The 27,138-nt window shown below is 49.1% G+C and overlaps 1 protein-coding gene across 6 annotated transcripts in view; it reads left to right on the plus strand.

Moving 5' to 3' along the window:
- The window catches only part of ppfia2 (PTPRF interacting protein alpha 2), a 645,248-nt gene that overhangs the window by 252,002 nt on the left and 366,108 nt on the right, over nt 1-27,138 (plus strand). For all 6 annotated transcript variants that reach the window (XM_072485153.1, XM_072485152.1, XM_072485156.1 and 3 more), the window contains one exon: nt 22,532-22,633. In XM_072485153.1, coding sequence (XP_072341254.1) covers nt 22,532-22,633 — 102 coding nt within the window. The remainder of the gene's footprint in view (nt 1-22,531; nt 22,634-27,138) is intronic.

Here is a 27,138-nt window from a genome sequence, read left to right on the forward strand (position 1 = left end):
TCATCGCTATCCGCAATTCCACCAACCTTTGTGTCGTCTGCAAACTTACTAATCAGACCAGTTACATTTTCCTCCAAATCATTTATATATACTACAAACAGCAAATGTCCCAACACTGATCCCTGTGGAACACCACTGGTCACAGCCCTCCAATTAGAAAAGCATCCCTCCATTGCTACCCTCTGCCTTCTATGGCCTAGCCAGTTCTGTATCCACCTTGCCAGTTCACCCCTGATCCCGTGTGACTTCACCTTTTGTACTAGTCTACCATGAGGGACCTTGTCAAAGGCCTTACTGAAGTCCATATAGACAACATCTACTGCCCTACCTGCATCAATCATCTTAGTGACCTCCCCGAAAAACTCTATCAAGTTAGTGAGACACGACCTCCCCTTCACAAAACCGTGCTGCCTCTCACTAATACGTCCATTTGCTTCCAAATGGGAGTAGATCCTGTCTCGAAGAATTCTCTCCAGTAATTTCCCTACCACTGAAGTAAGGCTCACCGGCCTGTAGTTCCCGGGATTATCCTTGCTACCCTTCTTAAACAGAGGAACAACATTGCCTATTCTCCAGTCCTCCGGGACATCCCCTGAAGACAGCGAGGATCCAAAGATTTCTGTCAAGGCCTCAGCAATTTCCTCTCCAGCCTCCTTCAGTATTCTGGGGTAGATCCCATCAGGCCCTGGGGACTTATCTACCTTAATATTTTTTAAGACACCCAACACCTCGTCTTTTTGGATCACAATGTGACCCAGGCTATCTACACCCCCTTCTCCAGACTCAACATCTACCAATTCCTTCTCTTTGGTGAATACTGATGCAAAGTATTCATTTAGTACCTCGCCCATTTCCTCTGGCTCCGCACATAGATTCCCTTGCCTATCCTTCAGTGGGCCAACCCTTTCCCTGGCTACCCTCTTGCTTTTTATGTCCGTGTAAAAAGCCTTGGGATTTTCCTTAACCCTATTTGCCAATGACTTTTCATGACCCCTTCTAGCCCCCCTGACTCCTTGCTTAAGTTCCTTCCTACTTTCCTTATATGCCACACAGGCTTCGTCTGTTCCCAGCCTTTTAGCCCTGACAAATGCCTCCTTTTTCTTTTTGACGAGGCCTACAATATCACTCGTCATCCAAGGTTCCCGAAAATTGCCGTATTTATCTTTCTTCCTCACAGGAACATGCCTGTCCTGTATTCCTTTCAACTGACACTTGAAAGCCTCCCACATGTCAGATGTTGATTTGCCCTCAAACATCCGCCCCCAATCTATGTTCTTCAGTTCTCGCCTAATATTGTTATAATTAGCCTTCCCCCAATTTAGCACATTCATCCTCGGACCACTCTTATCCTTGTCCACCAGTACTTTAAAACTTACTGAATTGTGGTCACTGTTACCAAAATGCTCCCCTACTGAAACATCTACCACCTGGCCGGGCTCATTCCCCAATACCAGGTCCAGTACCGCCCCTTCCCTAGTTGGACTGTTTACATATTGTTTTAAGAAGCCCTCCTGGATGCTCCTTACAAACTCCGCCCCGTCTAAGCCCCTGGCACTAAGTGAGTCCCAGTCAATATTGGGGAAGTTGAAGTCTCCCATCACCACAACCCTGTTGTTTTTACTCTTTTCCAAAATCTGTCTACCTATCTGCTCCTCTATCTCCCGCTGGCTGTTGGGAGGCCTGTAGTATACCCCCAACATTGTGACTGCACCCTTCTTATTCCTGATCTCTACCCATATAGCCTCACTGCCCTCTGAGGTGTCCTCTCGCAGTATAGCTGTGATATTCTCCCGAACAAGTAGCGCAACTCCGCCTCCCCTTTTACATCCCCTTCTATCCCGCCTGAAACATCTAAATCCTGGAACGTTTAGCTGCCAATCCTGCCCTTCCCTCAACCAGGTCTCTGTAATGGCAACAACATCATAGTTCCAAGTAGTAATCCAAGCTCTAAGTTCATCTGCCTTACCCGTAATGCTCCTTGCATTAAAACATATGCACTTCAGGCCACCAGACCCGCTGTGTTCAGCAACTTCTCCCCGTCTGCTCTGCCTCAGAGCCACACTGTCCCTATTCCCTAGTTCTCCCTCAATGCTCTCACCTTCTGACCTATTGCTCCCGTGCCCACCCCCCTGCCATACTAGTTTAAACCCTCCCGTGTGACACTAGCAAACCTCGCGGCCAGGATATTTATGCCTCTCCGGTTTAGATGCAACCCGTCCATCTTATACAGGTCACACCTGCCCCGGAAGAGCTCCCAGTGGTCCAGATAACGGAAACCCTCCCTCCTACACCAGCTGTTTAGCCACGTGTTTGTCTGCTCTATCTTCCTATTTCTAGCCTCACTGGCACGTGGCACAGGGAGTAATCCCGAGATTACAACCCTCGAGGTCCTGTCTTTTAACTTTCTGCCTAGCTCCCTGAACTCCTGCTGCAGGACCTCATGCCCCTTCCTGCCTATGTCGTTAGTACCAACATGTACAACGACCTCTGCCTGTTTGCCCTCCCCCTTCAGGATTCCCTCTACCCGTTCGGAGACATCCTGGACCCTGGCACCAGGGAGGCAACATACCATCCTGGAGTCTCTTTCACGTCCACAGAAGCGCCTATCTGTGCCCCTGACTATAGAGTCCCCTATTACTATTACTCTTCTGCGCTTTGACCCTCCCTTCTGAACATCAGAGCCAGCCGTGGTGCCACTGCTCTGGCTGCTGCTGTTTTCCCCTCTTGTTTGCATTGGCGATCGAACCCTTGGCCATATCACTTAGGGAGTCTCAGAAATGGAGGGGGATAGTCTGCGGGGAGAGGAGCATCGGGTATCGCTATATGTGGATGACCTGCTGCTATACATGGCGGACCCAATGGAGGGGATGGTGGCGGTCATGCAGACTCTGAAGGAGTTTGGAGAGTTCTCGGGCTACAAGCTTAATGTAGAGAAGAGTGAGCTTTTTGTATTACAGGCAGGGGACCAAGAAAGAGGGATAGGGGACCTACCGCTGAGGAGGGCGGAGAGGGGTTTTCGGTATCTGGGGATCCAGATAGCCAGAAGTTGGGGGGCCCTACATAAACTGAAATTGACGAGGGTGGTGGAGCAAATGGAGGAGGATTTTAAAAGATGGGACATGCTCCCGGTCTCGTTGGCGGGTAGGGTGCAGTCGGTCAAAATGGTGGTCCTTCCGAGGTTTTTGTTCGTGTTTTCAGTGCCTCCCCATCGTGATCACCAAGGGCTTTTTCAAGAGAGTAGGTAGGAGTATCATGGGGTATGTGTGGGCAAATAAGACCCCGAGAGTTAGGAGAGGGTTCTTGGAACGCAACAGGGACCGAGGAGGGTTGGCTTTGCCAAACCTAGAGAGTTACTACTGGGCAGCAAATGTGGCGATGGTCCATAAGCGGGTTATGGAGGGAGAGGGGGCGGCATGGAAGAGGATGGAGATGGCGTCCTGTAAAGGAACGAACCTGGGGGCGTTGGTAACGGCACCGCTGCCGCTCTCGCCGACAAAATACACCACAAGCCTGGTGGTGGCGGCAACACTAAAGATCTGGGGCCAATGCACCCAACAGGGGTGCAATGGGAGCATCGGTGTGGTCCCCGATCAGGGGTAACCACCGGTTTGTCCCGGGGAAGATGGACGGGGGGTTCCAAGGCTGGCATCGGGCGGGGATAAGAAGAATGGGGGACCTGTTCATTGACGGGACATTTGCGAGCCTGGGGGCACTGGAGGAGAAATTTGAGGTAGCCCCGGGAAATGCATTTAGATATATGCAGGTGAGGGCTTTTGTGAGGCGACAGGTGAGGGAATTTCCGTTGCTCCCGGCACAAGAAGTTCAAGATAGGGTGATCTCGGGGCTATGGGTCGGGGAGGGCAAGGTGTCGGAAATATACCAAGAGATGAAAGAAGAGGGGGAAGCGCTAGTAGAAGAACTGAAAGGTAATTGGGAGGAGGAGCTGGGGGAGGAGATTGAGGAAGGGCTATGGGCCGATGCCCTGGGTAGGGTTAATACCTCCTCCTCATGTGCCAGGCTCAGTCTGATACAATTTAAGGTGGTTCACAGAGCGCATCTGACGAGGGCGTGGCTGAGTAGGTTCTTTGGGGTAGAGGATAGATGTGAAAGATGTTCAGGGAGCCCGGCGAACCATGTCCATATGTTTTGGTCATGCCCGACATGGGAGGGGTTCTGGAGAGGAGTGGCGGGAGTAATATCCCAGGTGGTGAAAGTCCGGGTCAAGCCAAACTGGGGGCTAGCAATATTTGGAGTGGTGGATGAGCCGGGAGTGCAGGAGGCGAAAGAGGCCGGAATTCTGGCCTTTGCGTCCCTAGTAGCCCGGCGAAGGGTCTTGCTATTGTGGAAGGAGGTGAAGCCCCCTCGCCTGGAGGCCTGGATTAACGACATGGCGGGGTTCATAAAATTGGAGAGAATTAAGTTCGCTTTGAGAGGGTCTGCACAGGGGTTCTACAGGCGGTGGCAACCGTTCCTAGAATATCTCGCGGAGCGTTAGAAGAAGGTCGTTCAGCAGCAACCCTGGGGGGTGGGGGGAGGGGGGAACGAGAGACTGTTTGAGGGGATGGACGAGCGGGAGATAGCATGGAGGGTGGGGGGAAACGGTACACGCGGCCAAGAGCCAGTGTATAAAGCTATGTAAATATACCATCTTGCCATGTATATATCTTGCTCAGGGAGAATTTGCGTTATTTTGTTACGGGGGGGGGGGGGGGGGGGGGATTGTTTGTAAGGGAAAAAAAATTGTGTTGTTAAAAAACCTTAATAAAAAATTTTTTTTTTGAAAAAGAAAAGAAAAACTACTCACCAGTCACTTACCAGGGTTAAAAAGCACATCCTCCCCACCCTGCTTTGAATTCCCAAACTCACTCTTGGTTGGGTCTCACTCTGGCTGTGTCTTCTCTGGCTCACTGGGAGAACTCCACCTATGTCTTCGCAGATGTACACATCTGGTTTAGCACAGGGCTAAAGAGCTGGCTTTTAAAGCAGGCCAGTAGCACGGTTCAATTCTCGTACCAGCCTCCCCAAACAGGCGCCGAATGTGGCGGCTAGGTGCTTTTCACAGAAACCTCATTTGAAGCCTACTTGTGACAATAAGCGATTTTCATTTCATTTCATTTTAAAGGATAACACAAGTTACAAAATTTATCTTATACTACAATGATCTCAGTAAGTACACAGTCCATGTAAAACAATGGACCAACTATTGTCATCCACACCACATTCTGAGAACAAGTGCCGGTTGCCACCCAAAAAAACTTCTGTGGATTTCTCACCAAATCCCCCAGATACTTGTTCCACTCTGACTTCCACACAAGTGTTTCAATCACCACTTTCAAAGAGCACAGTTTGAAACCTTCTGCCACAAAAGGCTCTCTCTCAGATGCCTTCACCACAAATCCACATCAAGATTTCATATTTTCCTTTCAGTATTCCTCTGCTCTGGATTATCATGCGCATTTAGGCTTCCATGCAATTTCTCAGGTACCCAGGACGCCAACAGAACACTGAATGCTTCACAGGCTGCATTAAGGTGTTACTGACCTGAGGGTAACTTCAGATATCTGGCTTCACAGTGGCTGACTTTACCAGGTCTGCATCTTGCAGCTCTGGCAGTAATATGAGCCTCTCTAAACCCCTTTCTTTTAAAAAAAATATTTATTAAAGTTTTTTAACACAATTTTTCTCCCTTACAAACAATAACCCCCCCCCTGTAACAAAAAAAAAACAGAAATCGCGCAGAGCAAGATATATACATGGCAAAATGATATATTTACACAGGTTTGTACACTGGCCCTCACCCGTACGTGCCAGTTTCCCCAACCCTTCATGTTATCTCTTGCTCATCCACCCTCCCAGGCAGTCCCCTCTCTCTCCCCCCCCCTCCCAGGACGTGTCCCCCCCCCGCCCTCCCCCTCCCCAAGGTTGCTGCTGCTGCTGACCGACCTTCCTCTAACGCTCCGCGAGATAGTCTAGGAACGGTTGCCACCGCCTGTAAAACCCCTGCGCAGACCCTCTCAAGGCGAACTTAATCCTCTCCAACTTTATGAACCCAGCCATATCATTTATCCAGGCTTCCAGGCTGGGGGGGCTTCGCCTCCTTCCACATTACCAAGATCCTTCGCCGGGCTACTAGGGACGCAAAAGCCAGAATGCCGGCCTCTTTCGCCTCCTGCACTCCCGGTTCATCCACTACTCCAAATATTGCTGGCCCCCAGCTTGGCTTGACCCGGACTTTCACCACCTGAGATATTGCTCCCGCCACTCCTCTCCAGAACCCTTCCAGTGCCGGGCATGACCAAAACATATGGACGTGGTTCGCCGGGCTCCCTGAGCACCTTCCACATCTGTCCTCTACCCCAAAGAACCTACTCAACCTCGCCCCCGTCAAGTGCGCTCTGTGGACCACCTTAAATTGTATCAGGCTGAGCCTGGGACACGAGGAGGAGGAATTAACCCGACCTAGGGCATCAGCCCACAGACCTTCCTCAATCTCCTTCCATTTACCCTTCAGCTCTTCTACCAGCGCTTCCCCTTCTTCTTTCAACTCCTGGTGTATTTCCGACACCTTGCCCTCCCCGACCCATACACCCGAGATCACCCTATCTTGAACTTCTTGTGCCGGGAGCAACGGGAATTCCCTCACCTGTCGCCTCACAAAAGCCCTCACCTGCATATATCTAAAGGCATTTCCCGGGGGTAACTCAAACTTCTCCTCCAGTGCCCCTAGGCTCGCAAACGTCTAAACCCCTTTCTTTAACTTCAGTGAACAGTACTTTGTTCGGATTCAAGTTCTTCGTCCCTTTGACTTCAGTCTTCTTGTGACTTTTCTTTTCTTTCCCTGGTTTCTTGAACTATCTGTTCTTTAGCTTCTGGGAGTTGCTTTCTGCCTCTTACTCCATTGCCCTGCCCCTCTACTGGCAGTTTCTGTGAGAGCTGCTTTCTTCTCAAGTACATGGTCCCAACTGAACCACAAGTGCTCATACTTTTCAGTGTGGGCCGTGGTTGCCAAACAACAGCCGAGTCTTTCTTTAAACATATTTGTTTTCATGTTGTAAACCCTTTAATTACAATGCAGTTTGAAATGAAACCATAACCCACAGACACCTTTGTTTAACATGAAACAACTAAGGTTTTAACCCTTTCTTACATAGAAACACAAAATTAAAATTACTTAATGATTAACCTTGGGCGGGATTCTTCGAAATGGAGGCCGAGTGTTTGCGCCGTCGTGAACGCCGTCGAGGTTCACGATGGCCTGAAACGGCCCCGATCCTGACCGATTCAGGGCCCGTTAATGGGCTAGGAGCGGCGGCACGTCATTTACGCGCGCATGCGTGGTTGGCGTCCTCTCCGAGTCCGCCCCGCAAGAATATGTCTGACGGATCTTGCGGGGCTGCGGAAGAAAGGAGGTCCTCCTTCAGAGAGGCCGGCCCAACGATCGGTGGGCACCGATCGCGGGCCAGACCCCATTTGGGCCCCCCCCCGGTGCAGGATCGGCCCCCCCCCCCACAGGCCGCCCCCCCCCCCCCAGCGATTCCGCGCTGTTCCCGCCGGCAGCGACCAGGTGTGGACGGCGCCGGGGGGAACCCGCCGTTTTGGGCAGGCCGCTCGGCCCATCCGGCACTGAGAATTGCGGGGGTACCGATGAATCACCATTTTGGCTGTCTCGAGCGATTCACTGGACCGTCCCGCGCAAAACGTGATTGTGCCGATCTGGCCGCTTCCGTGAGTCGCGGGAGGGCGTCGGACCGGCGTCGCGGGAACATTTGGCGATCCAGGCGATTCTCCAAACCGGCGCGGGTGCGGAGAATCGGGCCCCTTATTTCTAAAGCCACAAATAAGCCACAGTAAGCTTTGTGCATGGGAAGGAGAGCCAGCCTGAGTGAGTGAGACAGCTAGAGTGAGGTTGAAACTTAATAATTTGGAGCAGTGGGGTAATCAAGAAAGGTAAGAGTGTAATTTAGACTTCCGCGTGCGGCGATGACCAGCTAGGTCGCACGTTTCGCCAGCACCCGGTGGAACGGACTTTTGGGCTCTTGATAGGAGCCCCAACGGCAATTTTAACGGCAAAAAACACTGTGCTGTAATCCAGAAGGGAATCCCCCCTGGACACGGATGGAAAAAAGAGAGGAAAGTGGTCGGATTGCGGTGGATCCTCTAGAGCAGCGGCCAGGAAGGCAGGCACAAAGCAAGATGGCGTCGGAAGGAGGCAGTTTAATATGGGGCCCTGACCAACAAGAGTTCCTGCGGCTTGCGTGGAAGAATTCAAAAAGGAGATGAAGAAGGAGCTGTTGGCCCCGATATTACAAGCGATTGAGGGGCTAAAGGAGGAGCAAAAGACCCAGGAACAGGAGCTTTGGGTCGTGAAGGCAAAGGCTGCTGAGAATGAGGACGACATACAGGACCTGGTGGTGAAAACGGAGATGCACGAGGCACAACACAAAAGGTGTGTGGAAAGGCTGGAGGTGCTGGAGAATAATGCGAGGAGGAAGAATTTAAGGATTCTTGGTCTTCCCGAAGGTGTAGAAGGGGCGGACGTCGGGGCATATGTGAGCACGATGCTGCACTCGTTAATGGGATCGGAGGCCCCGACGGGTCCGCTGGAGGTGGAGGGAGCCTATCGAGTTATGTCGCGAAGACTGAGGGCTGGAGAAATTCCTCGAGCCATAGTGGTGAGATTTCTCCGATATAAGGACAGAGAGATGGTCCTCAGATGGGCAAAGAAAACTCGGAGCAGTAGATGGGAGAACGCGGTGATCCGCGTATATCAAGATTGGAGTGCGGAGGTGGCGAGAAGGAGGGCAAGCTTTAATCGGGCCAAGGCGGTGCTGCACAAACGGAAGATTAAATTTGGAATGCTGCAACCGGCAAGACTGTGGGTCACACATCAAGGGAAACACCACTACTTCGAAACGGCAGACGAGGCATGGACATTTATTGTCGAGGAGAAACTGGAGTGAGCGGGCCATAAAAAGAACGTTTGGGACAAAGTGGGGGGGTGAATATGTGGGATGAAGGGGAGGGAGAATAGGGAAGAGATGACTTCCCAAGTTGTTAATCCTGCGACCCTGTAACTTTTCTCTCTTCCCCATGTCGTGGGGGAGGCGGGGATGGAGGATGAGGAGCTGAGGGCGCCGGCCATTGGGGACGGGGCCAAAAGGGAAGCGCGGGCTTTGTTCCCGCGCTATGGTAATCACGGCGGGACCAGGGAAGGAGGGGGCCTCGCACAGTGTGAGCCGAGGTCACGGGGGGAAGCCGAGGTCGGCCAGAGTTTGCTGACTTCTGGGAGCAACACTGGGGGTGCAATTACGCTAGTTTGGGATTTAGCGGGGGGGGGGGGTAACTGGGTTGCTGCTGCTGGGGAGAAGGGGGAGCTGGTATGGGGGGGGGGGGGGTGGGGGAGGTCGGGGCGGGGGGGGGCGCCGCTTGGGGGAGATACGGCTGCGTGGGAACCGGGTGAGGAGCTGGATTGAAAAGGGAGATGGCTAGTCGTCAAGGGGGGGGGGGTAAAGAGCCCCCCAACCCGGTTGATCACGTGGAATGTGAGAGGGCTGAATGGGCCGATTCAGAGGGCACGGGTACTCGCACACCCAAAGAAACTTAAGGCAGATGTCGTTATGCTTCAGGAGACGCATCTGAAGCTGATAGACCAGATCAGACTACGCAAAGGATGGGTGGGGCAGGTGTTTCATTCGGGGCTAGACGCAAAAAACAGGGGGGTGGCCATACTAGTGGGGAAGCGGGTAATGTTTGAGGCAAAGACTATAGTGGCGGATAGTGGGGGCAGATACGTTATGGTGAGTGGCAAATTGCAAGGGGAGGCGGTGGTATTAGTGAACGTGTATGCCCCGAACTGGGATGATGCCAACTTTATGAGGCGTATGTTAGGACGAATCCCGGACCTAGAAATGGGGAAGTTGGTAATGGGTGGAGATTTTAATACAGTGCTGGACCCAGGGCTGTACAGATCGAGGTCCAGGACCGGAAGGAGGCCGGCTGCAGCTAGGGTGCTTAAGGACTTTCTGGAGCAGATGGGAGGAATAGACCCCTGGAGATTTAGTAGACCTAGGAGTAAGGAGTTTTCGTTTTTCTCCTATGTCCACAAAGTTTATTCACGAATAGATTTTTTTGTTTTGGGAAGGGCACTGATCCCAAAGGTGACGGGGACGGAGTACACAGCTATAGCCATTTCGGATCATGCTCCACATTGGGTGGACCTGGAGATAGGGGAAGAAAAACAACAGCGTCCACCCTGGAGAATGGACATGGGATTATTGGCAGATGAGGGGGTGTGCTTAAGGGTGAGGGGGTGTATTGAAAGGTACTTGGAACTCAATGATAATGGGGAGGTACAGGTGGGAGTGGTCTTGGAGGCGCTGAATGCAGTGGTTAGAGGGGAGCTGATATCTATTAGGGCACATAAAGGAAAGCAGGAGGGTAGGGAAAGGGAGCGGTTGTTGAAAGAACTTCTGAGGGTGGACAGACAATATGCGGAGGCACCGGAGGAGGGACTGTACAGGGAAAGACAAAGGCGACATGTAGAATTTGACTTGTTGACTACATGTAATGCAGAGGCACAATGGAGGAAGGCACAGGGTGTACAGTACGAATACGGGGAGAGGGCGAGCAGGTTGCTGGCCCACCAACTGAGGAAAAGGTGAGCAGCGAGGGAGATAGGGGGGGTGAGAGATGAGGAGGGAGAGATGGAGCGGGGGGCGGAGAGAGTGAATGGAGTGTTCAAGGCATTTTACGAAAGATTATATGAAGCTCAGCCCCCGGATGGGAAGGAGAGAATGATGTGCTTTCTGGATCAGCTGGAATTTCCTAAGGTGGAGGAGCAGGAGAGGGTGGGACTGGGAGCACAGATTGAGACGGAGGAAGTGGTAAAAGGGATTGGGAGCATGCAGGTGGGGAAGGCCCCGGGACCAGACGATTCCCAGTTGAATTCTATAGGAAATATATGGACTTGCTGGCCCCGCTACTGATGAGAACCTTTAATGAGGCGAGGGAAAGGGAGCAGCTGCCCCCGACTATGTCAGAGGCAACGATATCGCTCCTCCTAAAGAAGGAAAAAGACCCGCTGCAATGCGGGTCCTACAGGCCCATTTCCTTCCTGAATGTGGACGCTAAGATTCTGGCCAAGGTAATGGCAATGAGGATAGAGGATTGTGTCCCGGGGGTGGTTCATGAGGACCAAACTGGGTTTGTGAAGGGGAGACAGCTGAATACAAATATACGGAGGCTGCTAGGGGTAATGATGATGCCCCCACCAGAGGGGGAAGCGGAGATAATGGTGGCGATGGATGCCGAGAAAGCATTTGATAGAGTGGAGTGGGATTATTTGTGGGAGGTGCTGAGGAGATTTGGTTTTGGGGATGGGTGTATCAGGTGGGTACAGTTGCTGTATAGGGCCCCGATGGCGAGCGTGGTCACGAATGGACGGGGGTCTGACTATTTTCGGCTCTATAGAGGGACGAGGCAGGGATGTCCTCTGTCCCCGTTATTGTTTGCACTGGCGATTGAATCCCTGGCCATAGCATTGAGGAGTTCCAGGAAGTGGAGGGGTGTACTCAGGGGGGGAGAAGAACACCGGGTATCTCTGTATGCGGATGATTTGTTGCTATATGTGGCGGACCCGGCGGAGGGGATGCCAGAGATAATGCGGATACTTGGGGAGTTTGGGGATTTTTCAGGGTATAAACTGAACATGGGGAAAAGTGAGTTGTTTGTGGTGCATCCAGGGGAGCAGAGCAGAGAGATAGAGGATTTACCGTTGAGGAAGGTAACAAGGGACTTCCGGTACTTGGGGATCCAGATAGCCAAGAATTGGGGTACATTACACAGGCTGAATTTAACGCAGTTGATGGAACAGATGGAGGAGGACTTTAAGAGATGGGACATGGTGTCCCTGTCATTGGCAGGTAGGGTGCAGGCGGTTAAAATGGTGGTCCTACCGAGATTCCTTTTTGTGTTTCAGTGCCTCCCGGTGGTGATCACGAAGGCTTTTTTCAAAAGAATCGAGAAGAGTATTCTGAGTTTTGTGTGGGCTGGGAAGACCCCGAGAGTGAGGAGGGGATTCTTGCAGCGTAGTAGGGACAGGGGGGGGCTGGCATTACCGAGCCTAAGTGAGTACTACTGGGTCGCCAATGTTTCAATGGTGTGTAAGTGGATGGGAGACGGGGAGGGAGCGGCGTGGAAGAGATTGGAGAGGGCGTCCTGCCTACAAGCAATGGTGACGGCACCGTTGCCGTTCTCACCAAAGAAATACACCACAAGCCCGGTGGTGGTGGCTACATGGAAAATTTGGGGGCAGTGGAGACGGCATAGGGGAAGGACGGGAGCTTCGGTGCGGTCCTCGATAAGAAACAATCATAGGTTCGTTCCGGGGAGAATGGATGGGGGATTTGGAGCATGGCAAAGAGCTGGGGTAGTACAACTGAGAGATCTGTTTGTAGATGGGACGTTTGCGAGTCTGGGAGCGCTGACGGAAAAATATGGGTTGCCCCAAGGGAATGCATTTCGGTACATGCAATTGAGGGCTTTTGCGAGGCAACAGGTGAGGGAATTCCCGCAGCTCCCGACGCAGGAGGTGCAGGATAGAGTGATCTCAGAGACATGGGTGGGGGATGGTAGGGTGTCGGACATATACAGGGAAATGAGGGACGAGGGGGAGATCATGGTAGATGAGCTGAAAGGGAAATGGGAAGAAGAACTGGGGGAGGAGCTTGAGGAGGGGCTGTGGGCTGATGCCCTACGTAGGGTAAACTCATCGTCCTCGTGTGCCAGGCTCAGCCTGATACAATTTAAGGTGTTACACAGGGCGCATATGACTGGAGCACGGCTTAGTAAATTTTTTGGGGTAGAGGATAGGTGTGCGAGATGCTCGAGAGGCCCAGCGAATCACACCCACACGTTCTGGTCATGCCCGGCACTACAGGGGTTCTGGGTGGGGGTGGCAAAGGTGCTTTCGAAGGTGGTGGGGGTCCGGGTCGAACCAAGCTGGGGGTTGGCTATATTTGGGGTTGCAGAAGAGCCGGGAGTGCAGGAGGCGAGAGAGGCTGACGTGTTGGCCTTTGCGTCCCTCGTAGCCTGGCGCAGGATATTGTTAATGTGGAAGGAAGCCAAACCCCCGGGTGTGGAGACCTGGATAAACGACATGGCAGGGTTTATAAAGTTAGAACGGATTAAGTTCGTGTTAAGGGGTTCGGCTCAGGGGTTCACCAGGCGGTGGCAACCGTTCGTCGATTACCTCACAGAAAGATAGAGGGAATGGAAAAGAAGTAGACAACAGCAGCAACCCAGGAGGGGGGGGGAGGAATCGAACGGACTCTCAGAGATGTTATTGTATATGTATAATATGTATAGGTATTTGTTATAGGTAATTGTATATTGGATTGTCGGATTGTATTTTTGGAGAGTATTTATTTTGGACAAGGCAGTTGCCATCCAGTTTTGTTTTTGTTTTTGTTTATATATTATTTATTTATTTGTTTAAAACTGGCCACTGTTATTTATATTGCTTTATTGTTGTGTAAAAGAAACACTACGTACTGTTATGTTTGGCCAAAAATCTTGAATAAAATATATATATTTTTTTAAAGTGTAATTTAATTTTCCTACTGTTCAGTTAAAAGCTTCGTGCCTAGTTTAGTGTCTGATTGGCTGAAGCTGCCCCCACACTAATTGCTGAGTGACCTGTAGTCAGTCACCTGGAGCCTGATTAGAGGCAAAAGGTGCGATTGCATTCTTCTGTTTGAAGCTTAACTAGTGTGAGTCATCTCAGTTTAGCTGGGTTCCAAATAAGAGACAGACATAAAGTGCACACTCAGTCAGTTTTTCGCACGTGAAGAAGAGATAGCCTGATTGAGTGAGACAGCTAGAGTGAGATGTAGAGTGGGAGGAGGTGCTTTTTCCCTATTGCTTTATTTTCTTTCTTCTGGCTTGTAACTGTTAATCTGCAGGGAGAGATCCAGAGAGCATCCTGGGTAGGAAAGTGATCTTTAAAAAATAAATTTAGGGTAGTCAATTATTTTTCTTTTCCAATTAAGGGGAAATTTAGCATGGCCAATCCACCTAACCAGCTCATCTTTGGGTTGTGGGGGTGAAACCCACGCAGACATGGGGAGAATGTGCAAACTCCACACGGACAGTGGCCCAGGGCCGGGAATCAAACCCGGGTCCTCAGCGCCGCAGTCCCAGTGCTAAACACTGCGCCACATGCTGCCCGAAGGAAAGTGATTTTAGTACCTTTTCAAATTGTGGGGGGAAAGAAATTGAAGTGACATCATAGTAAAGCTGTGACCTGATTGGCTGGTAGGGAATTTGTTAAATTTGAAAAAAAATAACATTGAAAAACGAATTAAATCTAATTGATTAACTAGATGGAAGAGCAACTAAACCTGAGGGCAGAGATCAGTATTTAGCATTTTATTTTACAGAAAAAATCTAGTGCCAAGTCCATATAGTTAATTGTAACTGAATTTAATAATAATTTAAGTGTTTATTTTGAATTAATTAACTAGTGCATAAATGTCACTCAGCGGGGTGCAGTGCTCTAAATGTGAGATGTGGCAGATCCGTGAGGCTTCCAGCATTCCGGTACACTACGTCTGCAGGAAGTGTAAGCAATAGCAGCTCCTCACAGACTGTGTGGTTCAGTTGGAGCAGCAGTTGGATGCACTTAGGAGCATGCAGGTGGCAGAAAGCATCCTAGATAGAGGGCAGCACGGTAGCATTGTGGATAGCACAATTGCGTCACAGCTCCAGGGTCCCAGGTTCGATTCCGGGTTGGATCACTGTCTGTGCGGAGTCTGCACATCCTCCCCGTGTGTGCGTGGGTTTCCTCCCGGTGCTCCGGTTTCCTCCCACAGTCCAAAAGATGTGCAGGTTAGGTGGATTGGCCATGATAAATTGCCCTTAGTGTCCAAAATTGCCCTTAGTGTTGGGTGGGGTTACTGGGTTATGGGGATAGGGAGGAGGTGTTGCCCTTGGGTAGGGTGCTCTTTCCAAGAGCCGGTGCAGACTCGATGGGCGGAATGGCCTTCTTCTGCGCTGTAAATTCTATGTAAATTCTATGATAGGAGTTATAGAGATGTGGTCACACCCAAGGTGCAGGCAGACAGATGGGTGACCGCTAGAAAGGGCAGGCAGTCAGTGCAGGAAACCACTGTGGCCGACCCCCTCTCTAAAAGGTATACTGTTCTGGATACTGTTAGGGGGAATAGCCTATCAGAGGAAAACAACAGCAGCCAGAACAGTGGCACCACAACTGGCTCTGTTGCTCAGCAGGGGAGGGCAAGGTGCAGGAGAGCGATAGTTATAGGGACTCTATAGTAAGGGGCACAGATAGGCGCTTCTGTGGACATGAAAGAGACTCCAGGATGGTATGTTGCCTCCCTGATGCCAGGATTAAGAATGTCGCTGAAAGAACACAGGACATCCTCAAGGGGGAGGGTGAACAGCCAGAGGCCGTAGTACACATAGGTACTAACGACATAGGCAGGAAGATTGATGAGGTCCTGCAGAAGGAGTTCAGGGAGTTAGGCAGTAAGCGAAGAAGCAGGACCTCTAGGCTTGTAATCTCAGGATTACCATCTGTGCCACATGCCAGTGAGGCGAGAAATAAGAGGGTAGTGCAGCTAAACACATGGCTAAACCAGTGGTATAGGAGGTAGAGTTTCAGTTTTCTGGATCATTGGGATCGCTTCCGGGGCAGGTGTGACCTGAAAAGAAGGACGGGTTGCATCTAAACTCGAGGGGCACCTCCCTGGCTGGGAGGTTTGCTAGTGTCACTCGGGAGGATTTAAACTAATATGGCAGGGGGGTGGGAACCAGAGCTTTAACTTAGAAGGTGTCATAACTGAAGGGGAAATAGAGAACAAAAATAAGAGAACAACATCACCCTCAGGCAGAGTAAAAAAGGTGACAAGTGGGAGAAGGGAGCTAATCAATGCAGCACTGAGGGTATTGTACCTTAATGCACGGTAATGAACAAGGTAAATTAGCTTGTTGCGCACATTGAAATTGGCAGGTACAATCTTGTGGGCATCACAGAGACGTGGCTGCAAGGGAATCAGGACTGGGATCTAAATATACAAGGATATGTGTCATATCGAAAGGACAGGCAGATGAGCAAAAGGGGGCAGGGTTGCATTATTAGTAAGGAATGAAGTTAAATCAACAGCAAGGAACGATATAGAATCAGAAGGCATAGAATCTGTGGGTAGAGTTGAGGAATCGCAAAGGTAAAAAGACGCTGATGGGAGTTATGTACAGGCCCCCTGGCAGTAGTCGTGATGTGGGGCAGAAAATAAATCAGGAGATAAAGCATGTAAAAAGGCAATATCACAATAATCATGAGGGACGTCAATATGCACGTGGACTGGGAAAATCAGGTTAGTAGTGGATCCCAGGAAAAGGAATTTGTAGAATGTTTAAAAGATGGGTTTTTTTGAGCAGCTTGTGGTAGAGCCCACTAGGGAAAAGGCAATTCTGGATTTAGTGATGTATAATGAGGCAGATTTGATTAAGGATCTTAAGGTGAAGGAATCCTTAGGGAGCAGTGACCACAATATCATAGAATGCAGTTTAAGAGGGAGAAGCTGGAGTCAGATGTAACAATATTACAATTAAATAAGGATAACTACAAAGACATGAGGGAGGAGCTGGCCAAAGTTGATTGGAAAGGGAGCCTTGCAGGGAAGACTGGAACAGAAATGGCAGGCGTTTTTGTGTGTTATTCGGGAGGCACAGCAGAAATTCATCCCAAGGAGGGGGAAACATGCTAAGGGCAGGATAAGGCATCCATGGTTGATGAAGGAAGTCAAGGACAGCATAAAAGCAAAAGAAAAACCATACAAAGTGGCAAGGATTAGTGGGAAGCCAGAGGATTGGGAATCATTTAAAAGTGAGCAGAGGACAACTAAAAACGCAATAAGGCAAGAGAAGATGAAATATGAGTGCAAGCTAGCTAGTAATATAAAAGAAGATAAGAGTTTCTTTCGATATATAAAAGGTAAGAGAGAGGCAAAAATGGACATTGGACCACTGTAAAACGTGGCTAGAGAAGTAATAATAGGAAACAAAGAAATGGCAGATGAACTGAATAGTTACTTTGCATCAGTCTTCACTGTGGAAGACACCAGTGGGATTCCAGAGCTCCAGGAGAATCAGGGGCAGAAGTGAGTGCAGTGGCCATCACTAAGGAGAAGTTTCTGGGAAACTGAAAGGTCTGAAGGTGGATAAGTCACCAGGACCGGATGGACTACACCCCAGGGTCCTAAAAGCAACAGCTGAGGAGACTGTGAAGGCATCGGTGGTGATCTTTCAGGAATCACTGGAGGCAGGAGGCAGGAAGGGTCCCAGAGGACTGGAAGGTGGCTGGTTAAGAAGGGAGGGAGACTGTTAATTATAGGCTGATTAGCCTGACTTCGGTTATTGGTAAGATTTTAAAGTCCGTTATTAAAGATGAGATCGCGGAGTACTTGGAAGTGCATGGTAAAATAGGACTGAGTCAGTACGGCTTTGCCAAAGGGAGGTCGTGTCTGACAAATCTGTTAGAGTTCCTTGAGGAGGTAACAAGGAAGTTAGACAAAGGAGAATCAGTCGACGTGATTTATTTAGATTGCCAGAAGGTCTTTTACAAGGTGCCGCATAGGAGATTGTTAAATACGTTAAGAGCCCATGGTGTTAAGAATAAGATTGTGGCATGGATCCAGGATTGGCTGACTGGCAGAAGGCAGAGAGTAGGGATAAAGGGGTCTTTTTCAGGATGGCAGCCGGTGACTAGTGGTGTGCCTCAGGGGTCTGTGCTGCGTCCACAACTTTTCACAAGATACATTAATGATCTGGAAGAAGGAACTGAAGGCACTGTTCCTAAGTTTGCAGATGGTACAAAGATCTGTAGAGGGACAGGTTGTATTGAGGAAGCAAAGGGGCTGCAGAAGGATTTGGACAAGCTAGGAGAGTGGGCAATGAAGTGGCAAATGAAAAACAATGTGGAAAAGTGTGAGGTTATGCATTTTGGAAGGAGGAATTTAGGCATAGACTATTTTCTAAATGGGGAAATGCTAAGGAAATCAGAAGCGCAAAGGGACTTGAGAGTCCTTGTTCATGATTCTCTTAAGGTCAACGTGCATGTTCAATCGGCAGTGAAGAAGGAAAATGCAATGTTAGCATTCATGTCAAGAGGTCTAGAATACAAGACCAGGGATGTACTTCTGAGGCTGTATAAGGCTCTGGTCAGACCCCATTTGGAGCATTGTGAGCAGTTTTGGGCCCCGTATCCAAGGAAGGACGTGCTGGCCTTTGAAAGGGTCTGGAGGAAGTTCACAAGAATGATCCCTGGAATGAAGAACTTGTCGTATGAGGAACGTTTGAGGACTCTGGGTCTGTACTCGTTGGAGTTTAGAAGGATGAGGGGGGAATCTTATTGAAACTTACAGGATACTGCGAGGCCAGGATAGAGTGGATGTGGAGAGGATGTTCCACTTGTAGGAAAAACTGGAACCAGAGGACACCATCTCAGAATAAAGGGACGATCCTTTTAAAACAGAGATGAGGAGGAATTTGTTTAGCCAGAGGGTGGTGAATCTGTGGAACACTTTGCCGCAGAAGGCTGTGGAGGCCAAATTACTGTGTCTTTAAGACAGAGATAGATAGGTTAATATGGGGATTAGGGGTTATGGGGAGAAGGCAGGAGAATGGGGATGAGAAAAATATCAGCCATGATTGAATGGCAGAGCAGACACGATGGTCCGAGTAGCCTAATTCTACTTCTATGTCTTATGGTCTTATAGTCTTAAATGTAGATTACTTAAAATTACCCTTGTTTTCTGAGAAGTGTAATGCTGCTGATGTGATGTGAATGTACTTCCAAAAGGCCTTTGTACTGCACAACAGACACGTGAGAAAAAATATACCTCAGCAACTTGGATAAAAATTGGCTGAATAATAGGAAGCAGAGCGTAATACTCAATGGGTATTATTTGGGCTGAAGGAGGTTTTGTATTGTTGTTCCCCAGGAGTCAGTATTGGGACCTTTACGTTTTCCTGATATATATTGATGACATACATCTATGTGTACAGGGGAAAATTTCAGGTGATACAAAACTTGGAAGTATGGTAAACTGTGAGGAGGACAGTGAAGAACTTCAAAATGACATAAGCAAGTTGGTGGAGCGGGCAGATAGGTGACAGATGAAGTTCAATGTGGAGAAGTGTGACATGATGCATTTTGGTCAAAAGAATATGGCGTGACAATATAAAACAAGAGATAACATTATTAAGGGGATGCAGGTGCATGGACGGACATGTGAATCGATCATTTTAAGTGGCAGGAAAGGTGGAAAGAGCAGTCAATAGTATCCTGGATTTTATTAATAATGGCATGGAGTAAATGAACAAAGAGTTAATGCTGAACTCATACCTCAGCTGGAGTATTGTGTATAATTCTGGACACCACACTATAGGAAGGATGTAAACACATTGGAGACAATGCAGAAGAAGTTTACAAAATGGTTCCAGAGATAAGATACTTCAGTTATGCAGATAGATTGGACAGGTTGGGACTGTTCTCCTTGGAGAGGGGAAGACTAAGAGAATATTTGATAAGGATGTTCAAAATCATGAGGGTGCTGGACAGAGTAGATAGGGAGAAAGTGTCCTAGCTCAGAAAAGGATCAAGAGGGTACAGATTTAAAATGATTTGCCAAAGAAGCACATGTAGTAATAATAAAAATAATTTTTACTGTCACAAGTAGGCTTACATTAACACTGCTGTGAAAAGCCCCTTGTCACCACATTCCGGCACCTGTTCGGGTACATTGAGGGCAAATTCAGAATGTGATGAGAATTTTTTTTTTTTAATATGAGTGGTTCGCGTCTGGAATGCACTGCCTGGAAATGTGGTGGAGGCAGGTTCAATCGAGGCATTCAAGAGGGCATTAGATGATTATTTGAGGAGCGACAATTTTCAAAGGTACTTGGAAAAGGCAGAGGAATGGCACTGAGTCATAATGCTCATTTGGAGAGCTGGTGGATACACAATGGGTTAAATGGCCTCCTTCTGTGCCATAGTGTGTTAGCGTTTATTAACAGGGGTCTTGAGTTTAAGAGCCGCGGCGTTATGCTGCAACTATACATAACCCTGGTGAGACCACATTTGGAGTATTGTGTGCAGTTCTGGTCACCTCATTATAGGAAGAATGTGGAAGCATTGGAAAGGGTGCAAAGGAGATTTACCAGGATGCTGCCTGGTTTGCAGGATAGGTCTTATGAGGAAAGGTTGAGGGAGCTAGGGCTTTTCTCTTTGGGGTGGAGGAGGATGAGATGCAACTTAATAGAGGTTTATAAGATAATGAGAGGGATAGATAGAGTGGACGTCTGAGACTATTTCCTCGGGTGGATGTAGTTGTTACAAGGGGGCATAACTATAAGATTCAGGGTTGGAAATATAGGAGGGATGTCAGAGGTAGGTTCTTTACTCAGAGAGTGGTTGGGGTATGGAATGGACTGCCTGCTGTGATAGTGGAGTCGGACACTTTAGGAACTTTCAAGCGATTATTAGATAAGCACATGGAGCACACAAGAATGACAGGGAGTGGGATAGCTTGATCTTGGTTTCGGACAAGGCTCGGCACAACATCGAGTTTCGAAGGGCCTGTTCTGTGCTGTACTGTTCTATGTTCTATGTTCTGTAACAGTACTGTGACACTGCGATATTATGAAGTTTATTTTCTTTAAGTGACTATCCGGTGTTACTTTGAAATCATTGATTGTCTCTGCTTCCACCCCCTCGTGGGTTGCAAGTTTCTGGTCATTATCACTCTGCATTAAAAAACTTCACATTTCCCTGTATCTCCCATCTAAAACCTTAGGCAAGATTTTCTGCCCTTCCCATTGGTACGATTTTCAAATTCCATTGGCAAGCCATGCAAAAGCCTATAGACTTTGTTGGGGCCAGAAGATTCCGTTGGCAACCAATGGCTCGCCCCATCCGCCGTGGGGAAAACTCACCACTGGGGCTGGAAAATCCAGCCCACATATCTGTATGTCCCCATGGTCTTAGTACCCTCAGTTTATGGAAACAATTTCTCCTGGTCCATCTTATCCAAACCTGTCACAATCTGGTACACCTCTATCAAATCGCCCCTCAATCTCCTTTGCTCTAAGGAGAACAACCCCAGCTTCTCCAACCCCTATTTATGAAGCCTAAGATGCTTTGCTAACCATTGTCTCAATATATCAAGCCACCTTCAAAGATCTATGCACTCCAGGTCCTTTTATCCCTGCAAACTCTTTGGAACTGTATCAGCTAAGGTACATTGCCTCTCCCCATCCCTTCTGCCAAAATGCATCTTTTCATACTTCTTTATATTAAATTCCATCTTCCACTTGTCTGCTCATTCTGGTCACCGACCTATACCCTGTTGCAATCGATTTGTATCATCCTCACTTCTTGCCCCTCTCTCACTTTTGCTATGATTGGAAAATTTTGAAATTTTACTCTGGAATAGTGGTGCTAACACTGACCTTTGTGGAACACCATTCTGTACCATCTTCCAACTTGAAAAATAACCATTTACCATGACTCATTGTTTTCTTTCTTTGGACAAGTTTTTATCCAAGCTGGCAGTGACCCTCTTATTCCACAAGCCATAATTTTGTTGTGGAGATGCCGGCGTTGGACTGGGGTGAGCACAGTACGAAGTCTTACAACACCAGGTTAAAGTCCAACAGGTTTGTTTCGATGTCACTAGCTTTCGGAGCGCTGCTCCTTCCTCAGCTGCTCCTTCACCTGAGGAAGGAGCAGCGCTCCGAAAGCTAGTGACATCGAAACAAACCTGTTGGACTTTAACCTGGTGTTGTAAGACTTCGTACCATAATTTTGTTAACCAGCCTTTTATATAGTATTTTGTCAATTGCATTCTTAAAATCCATATAGGCAACATACATTGCATTCCCTTCATCAGCCTTCTCTGTTACTTCATTATAACATTTAATTAAATTAGCCAAGCACAGTCTTCCTTTTACAAATCCATGAATTGTATCCTTAATTAGGTGATAAGATTCTGAAAGCATTTGACAGAATTGATGCCGAGAGGCGGTTTCCCTTGCCTGGAGAGTCTCGCACTTGGGGCACAGCCTCTGGATAAGGGGATGAGCATTTCAGACTGATGTTAAGAGAAATTTCTTCACTCAAAGGGTTGGTGAATTCTTTGCAATTCTCTGTCCTAGAGCGCTGCGGATATTCAATGCTGATGCCATTTTGAACTCTAAAGGATCAAGGGTAATGGGGATTGGGCAAGAAAGTGGAATTGAGGTTGAGGATCAGCCATGATTTTATTAAATTGCTCGAGGAGTCATATGACCTATACCTTCTCCTATTTCTCATGTTCTTAATACCCTTCTGAAAAAGTCATAAAAGTGTAAGCCATATCTATTGTAATTCATCTGTACATTCAATTTCCTGTTGCATTAGATTTGCATTGAACTCAGCCATGGATTAATATCTTAATGTATCCCTTAACAGGAGTTTGCTGCACTGACAAAGGAGTTAAATGCTTGCAGAGAACAGCTGTTGGAAAAAGAAGAGGAAATTTCTGAACTTAAAGCTGAGAGGAACAATACAAGAGTAAGTTAGTGATGTATAGTCTGGAAATTGCTGCTGCTGCTGTGTATTTGGGGTGATGGAAAATTAACAGTTTCATGGGAATTTATTTCCAATGTTTACACACATTCAGTCTGTGGCTAAAATGTTTTCTCAAATTTAACAGTGCACCAGCCAAGAAAAAGGGAGTTGAATTAACCTTCTAAGTCAGGGGCGAACTGCTATTAGAAAGCAAGGAAAATGAACTCAAAAATGCTGTAGAAAGATATGATCGTAAGAGAGAAATGGCAGTTTTATTGGCAAGAGGTAATGGACAGAAGGCTCAAAATTCAAGGCTTTGCTGGTCACTTCTTCAGCCTCCCCTCAAGAATAGACTGAAAGATAGTTCAAAGCAGCAACAAAAGTGAGCTATCATTGTCTTGGATGTGATTGACTCATGCACAGGAGTCTTACAATGCAAAACTCAAAGGTCACAGAAGAGCCACCATAATTTGGAGGCTCAGCCTCAGTTAAACCTAGCCAGTAAACTGCATGTGCCAAATTATTGCTACCATTTGTTTTGCCAAAGCCATTTACTGGACAGGATATTCCTGCCTCTGAAGTGCCTTAACTGTCTATATTAAAGACCATTAAGTGCAGGTTGTTGTTGTTGAGAAATTAAGCATTTAAAGGCCAAAAAAAGCCAATCACGTAACGAAGGATGGTCTATATAAGCGAAAGGATCATTCAACTGAAAGCATTGTACAGCTAACAGTCCCCCACCCACCCCCGAAACCACATCAGTGCATCCATTCCAAACAGGTGCTCAGCAATTATGGTGCTTCGCAGTGACTAAGGGCATAATTCAATGAAAAAGTGATGTAATGCGCGTGAACTGCTGTGAGCTTCCCAGCGCTTGGCCTGGTGAGACCCCCACCGCAATCCAACGTTAATTAGCCCACTTAAGAAGGCCCCACGGGCTTCAGGTCGCAAATCAAGGCTTTGTCAGCCAATTCACAGGGACTACGTTCGCCAGTCCCCCAGCTAACAGGATTGACCAGCACATAAACTGCTCCTGCACAGCCAACCCCACTCAGCCTGCAGACAAGACGCTGAGATGACTGGCTCCATGATTCAGGGATGCAGACTGAGGGAGGCTTCAAGAGGCGGTCGAGGCCAGGAGGGATATCCTTTGCCTCCTGAAGGTCCAGGAGGGTAAGCCACAGGGCTACCTGGGAGGAGGTGGCATTGGCTGTCAGCTCGGGCAGCGTCGTCAGAAAGACCGGCACCCAGTGGCAAAAGATGAACGACTACAATGGGCCGCACGGGTGAGTAGGCAAGTAATTCCCCCCCCCCCCCCCCCCCACTAGAGAATGCATCTGGCACCGGTCTGCCCAACACCGTGCCCTGGGCCACCCATGCCGCCCCCCCCTCCCGAAAACCTTCTTTCACCCCCCACTCAAACACCTCCACCAAACCCTCCTCCACAACCCCACCCCGCAAAACCTTTCCTCCAACCCACTCCCCCCTGCGGTAGACCACACATGCGGCTAATGATGCCCTCCCTGTGTCGCCACAAGAGAAATTGTCCCACAACCGTCATGTGGGCCCAGAGGGGCAGCGGGATGCTGGACATCAGAATCCTCACCACCTTCGAGGAACTGGTCCTCGAAGTTACGGGAGTGGCTGAAGACAGAGCGGTCACCAACGCGAAAGTCGATTAACACCGCAGAGGTTGTGGATCCACTGCGCCCCACCCAGATGGATCGTCAAATGTGAATCGTTAATGTTAATTCAGAATGACCCATCCCTCCCACTGACCACATGTCCATTCTCCCAAAGGACCTCCAGCCGATGGTACCAGCCCATCCAGAGCAGTCCCCCCCCCCCCTCCCCGTCCGAGCTTCCCATGAGAACACCTTGCAGGAGAGCACCAAGGATGCCACCATAGATGCATCACAGCTGTCATCTCCACCCTCCACTAGTGCAGAGACATGCATCTCGGTGGGCAAAGATAGTGGTCAGGCTTCTGGGGCACATTCTGTTGAGCACCACACAGTTGGAGATGCACATCAGGTATAGGCAGGAAAGCCCAGGCGAGAAAGCAGTCGGAGGTCTGCTGGATCACAACTGGGTCTCAGCCTGATGCTGAGCCTCTGGTACAGATTTACCTGAAACTGATGCAGATATTATGGTGCGATCTTGATATTCAGATGGGAGAATGTCAGTGACACTCCAGCAGGTCCATAGCCAATTGGAGACATCCCAGAGGCTACAGCGCTGGAGTTGGAGCCAGAAGTGCGTGGCACCAAGGCCAACACTGCTAGGGTGGCGACCGCAGTGGAGAGCCTGGTGCATGACATCGGCAGCATGAGTTGAGGTGTCCAAGACGTGGCTCTGTCAGTGACAGCCATGGCCCAGGGCCTCGGTAGACGGCCCGACTTGTTGGTGGACGTGACCCAGTACCAGGCGGACCTTGATGAGGCACTGCGGGACATGTGCCAGTCTCAGATGGGTATAGCTGAGGCGCTGTGGAGCTTGTTCCAGTTGCAGGTGAGCATTGCTGAGGCGCTGCAGAGCACGTCCTAATCGCCAAGGAACATCGCCGAAGGCATCGACACCATGGTGCAGACATTGGGGAGTCGCCAGGTCAGGCAGAGTCAGATGACGTAGGGGCAGTCGGGGCTCAGTCCAACTGCCCCTCCATCCAGAGGTGAACCCCAGTGCCCTATGGACACCGACCGGGAGCAGGGGTCGCTGGATGCCAACCTGGACCTGTCCTATGGAGTGATGACGGTGGCCACCAGTTCCACTGATGACATGGCATCTCGCAGCCAGCACCTGGAACATGTTGGCACGGCTGTGCATGTGCCACCATGAAGTGCGCCAGGACTATCCGGCCCCAGAGACCCCAGATGAGGCATCAAAGGCCACAGGACATGATAGCAGGCTGTCTCCACCTCTGATGTACATTCTGGGGAAAAGCTAGACGCAGCAGTAGATCAAGGAAGGTTAAGCAGGTCAAGTATCACTGAGAGGGTACTGGGGAGGGGAGGGGAAGGGGGTAGCTGGGGGGAGTGTGCGTGGTGGCGGGAGGGTTTGGGGGGAGGTTGTGTCAGTGGTGGGGAGAGTGGGGCGGCACCATCGGGAGAGTAGGACAGTAGTGGACAATTTTATTATAAATTATAAATTAAAAAACCTTCACCACAACCAGGATGACACCTCTGTCACTTTCGTCCACAATGTGGGCCGACCTCCAAACCCTTGCCCCATCTTCCCAGACAGGCGGTCCTGTACCACCACCTGTATCGCCCCCCCCCTCCCCCCACACCCCCCTCTCCCCTCCCCCGGCACACTCGTGCAGGTGATGGGTGTGAGCGAGCACTCAGCAGACAGGCAAGCTAGAAGCATAGAAAATAGGTGCAGGAGTAGGCCATTCGGCCCTTCGAGCCTGCATCACCATTTAAAATGATCATGGTTAATCGTGCAAATTCAATATCCCACTCCTGCTTTCTCTCCTTACCCTTTGATCCCTTTAGCTGAAATGGGCCAGGTCCAGCTCCCTCTTGAATATATCCAACAAACCGGCCCCAACAGCTTTCTGTTGGAGAGAATTCCACAAGTTCACAACTCTCTGAGAGAAGAAGTTCTTCCTCATCTCAGTCCTGAGTGGCTTACCCCTTATTCTTAGTCTGTGACCCCCAGTTCTGGTCATCCCCAACATTGGGAAAATTCTTCCCGCATTTAGCCTGTCCAGTCCCATCAGGAATTTATATGTTCCTATGAGATCCCCTCTCATTCTTCTAAACTCCAGTGGGCACAAGCCCAGTCAATCCAGTCTTTCTTCATATGTCAGTCCCGCCACCTAGGGAATAAGTCTGATGAACCTTCACTGGACACCCTCAACAGCAAGAATGTCCTTCCTCAAACTAGGAGATCAAAACTTCACACAATACTCAAGGTATGGCCTCACCAAGGCCCTGTATAACTGCAGCAAGACATCCCTACTCCTATACTTAAATCCTCTCGCTATGACGGCCAGCATGCCATTGAGCGAAATCAGGGAACAAGGTTCGCTGTTCAAATGTCTTAAGTTCCTGTTGGTGCATGAGAATACCACACATTCCACAACCAAGACTCTCCTGCATTACTAACGATAAAAGACAACTGCGTTCCACGTTTGACCTGTTGAAACCTTCTAAAACTAAAGAGATCGTACAACAGCAATCGCAAGTACAAATGGATGGTGGGAAAGCAAGGCAAAGCATAGAATTTTCCATCAAGAACAAGGGTTTTGGCTAAGAATTACTCCACAGTGGAGAAATGGGTTCCTGCCACAACCTTTGCACAGTTTGGACTTGTTTTTCATACTGTCCAGACCACAGTTGATGTTATCTGGAGGAGACATGCAGACCAGTTGCTGGCTGGAAGAATGGAACCAGTGTTGTGGAAAATCCAAGTCTAACCCTACAAAGTCATGACTTGATCTTTCCTACAACCCTGACACTAACAGGTACTGTTGAGGAAAGCAACAGCTCAACTTCTGATCA

The sequence above is a fragment of the Scyliorhinus torazame genome, chromosome 19 (assembly GCF_047496885.1).
Source record: "Scyliorhinus torazame isolate Kashiwa2021f chromosome 19, sScyTor2.1, whole genome shotgun sequence".
Lineage (NCBI taxonomy): Eukaryota > Metazoa > Chordata > Chondrichthyes > Carcharhiniformes > Scyliorhinidae > Scyliorhinus > Scyliorhinus torazame.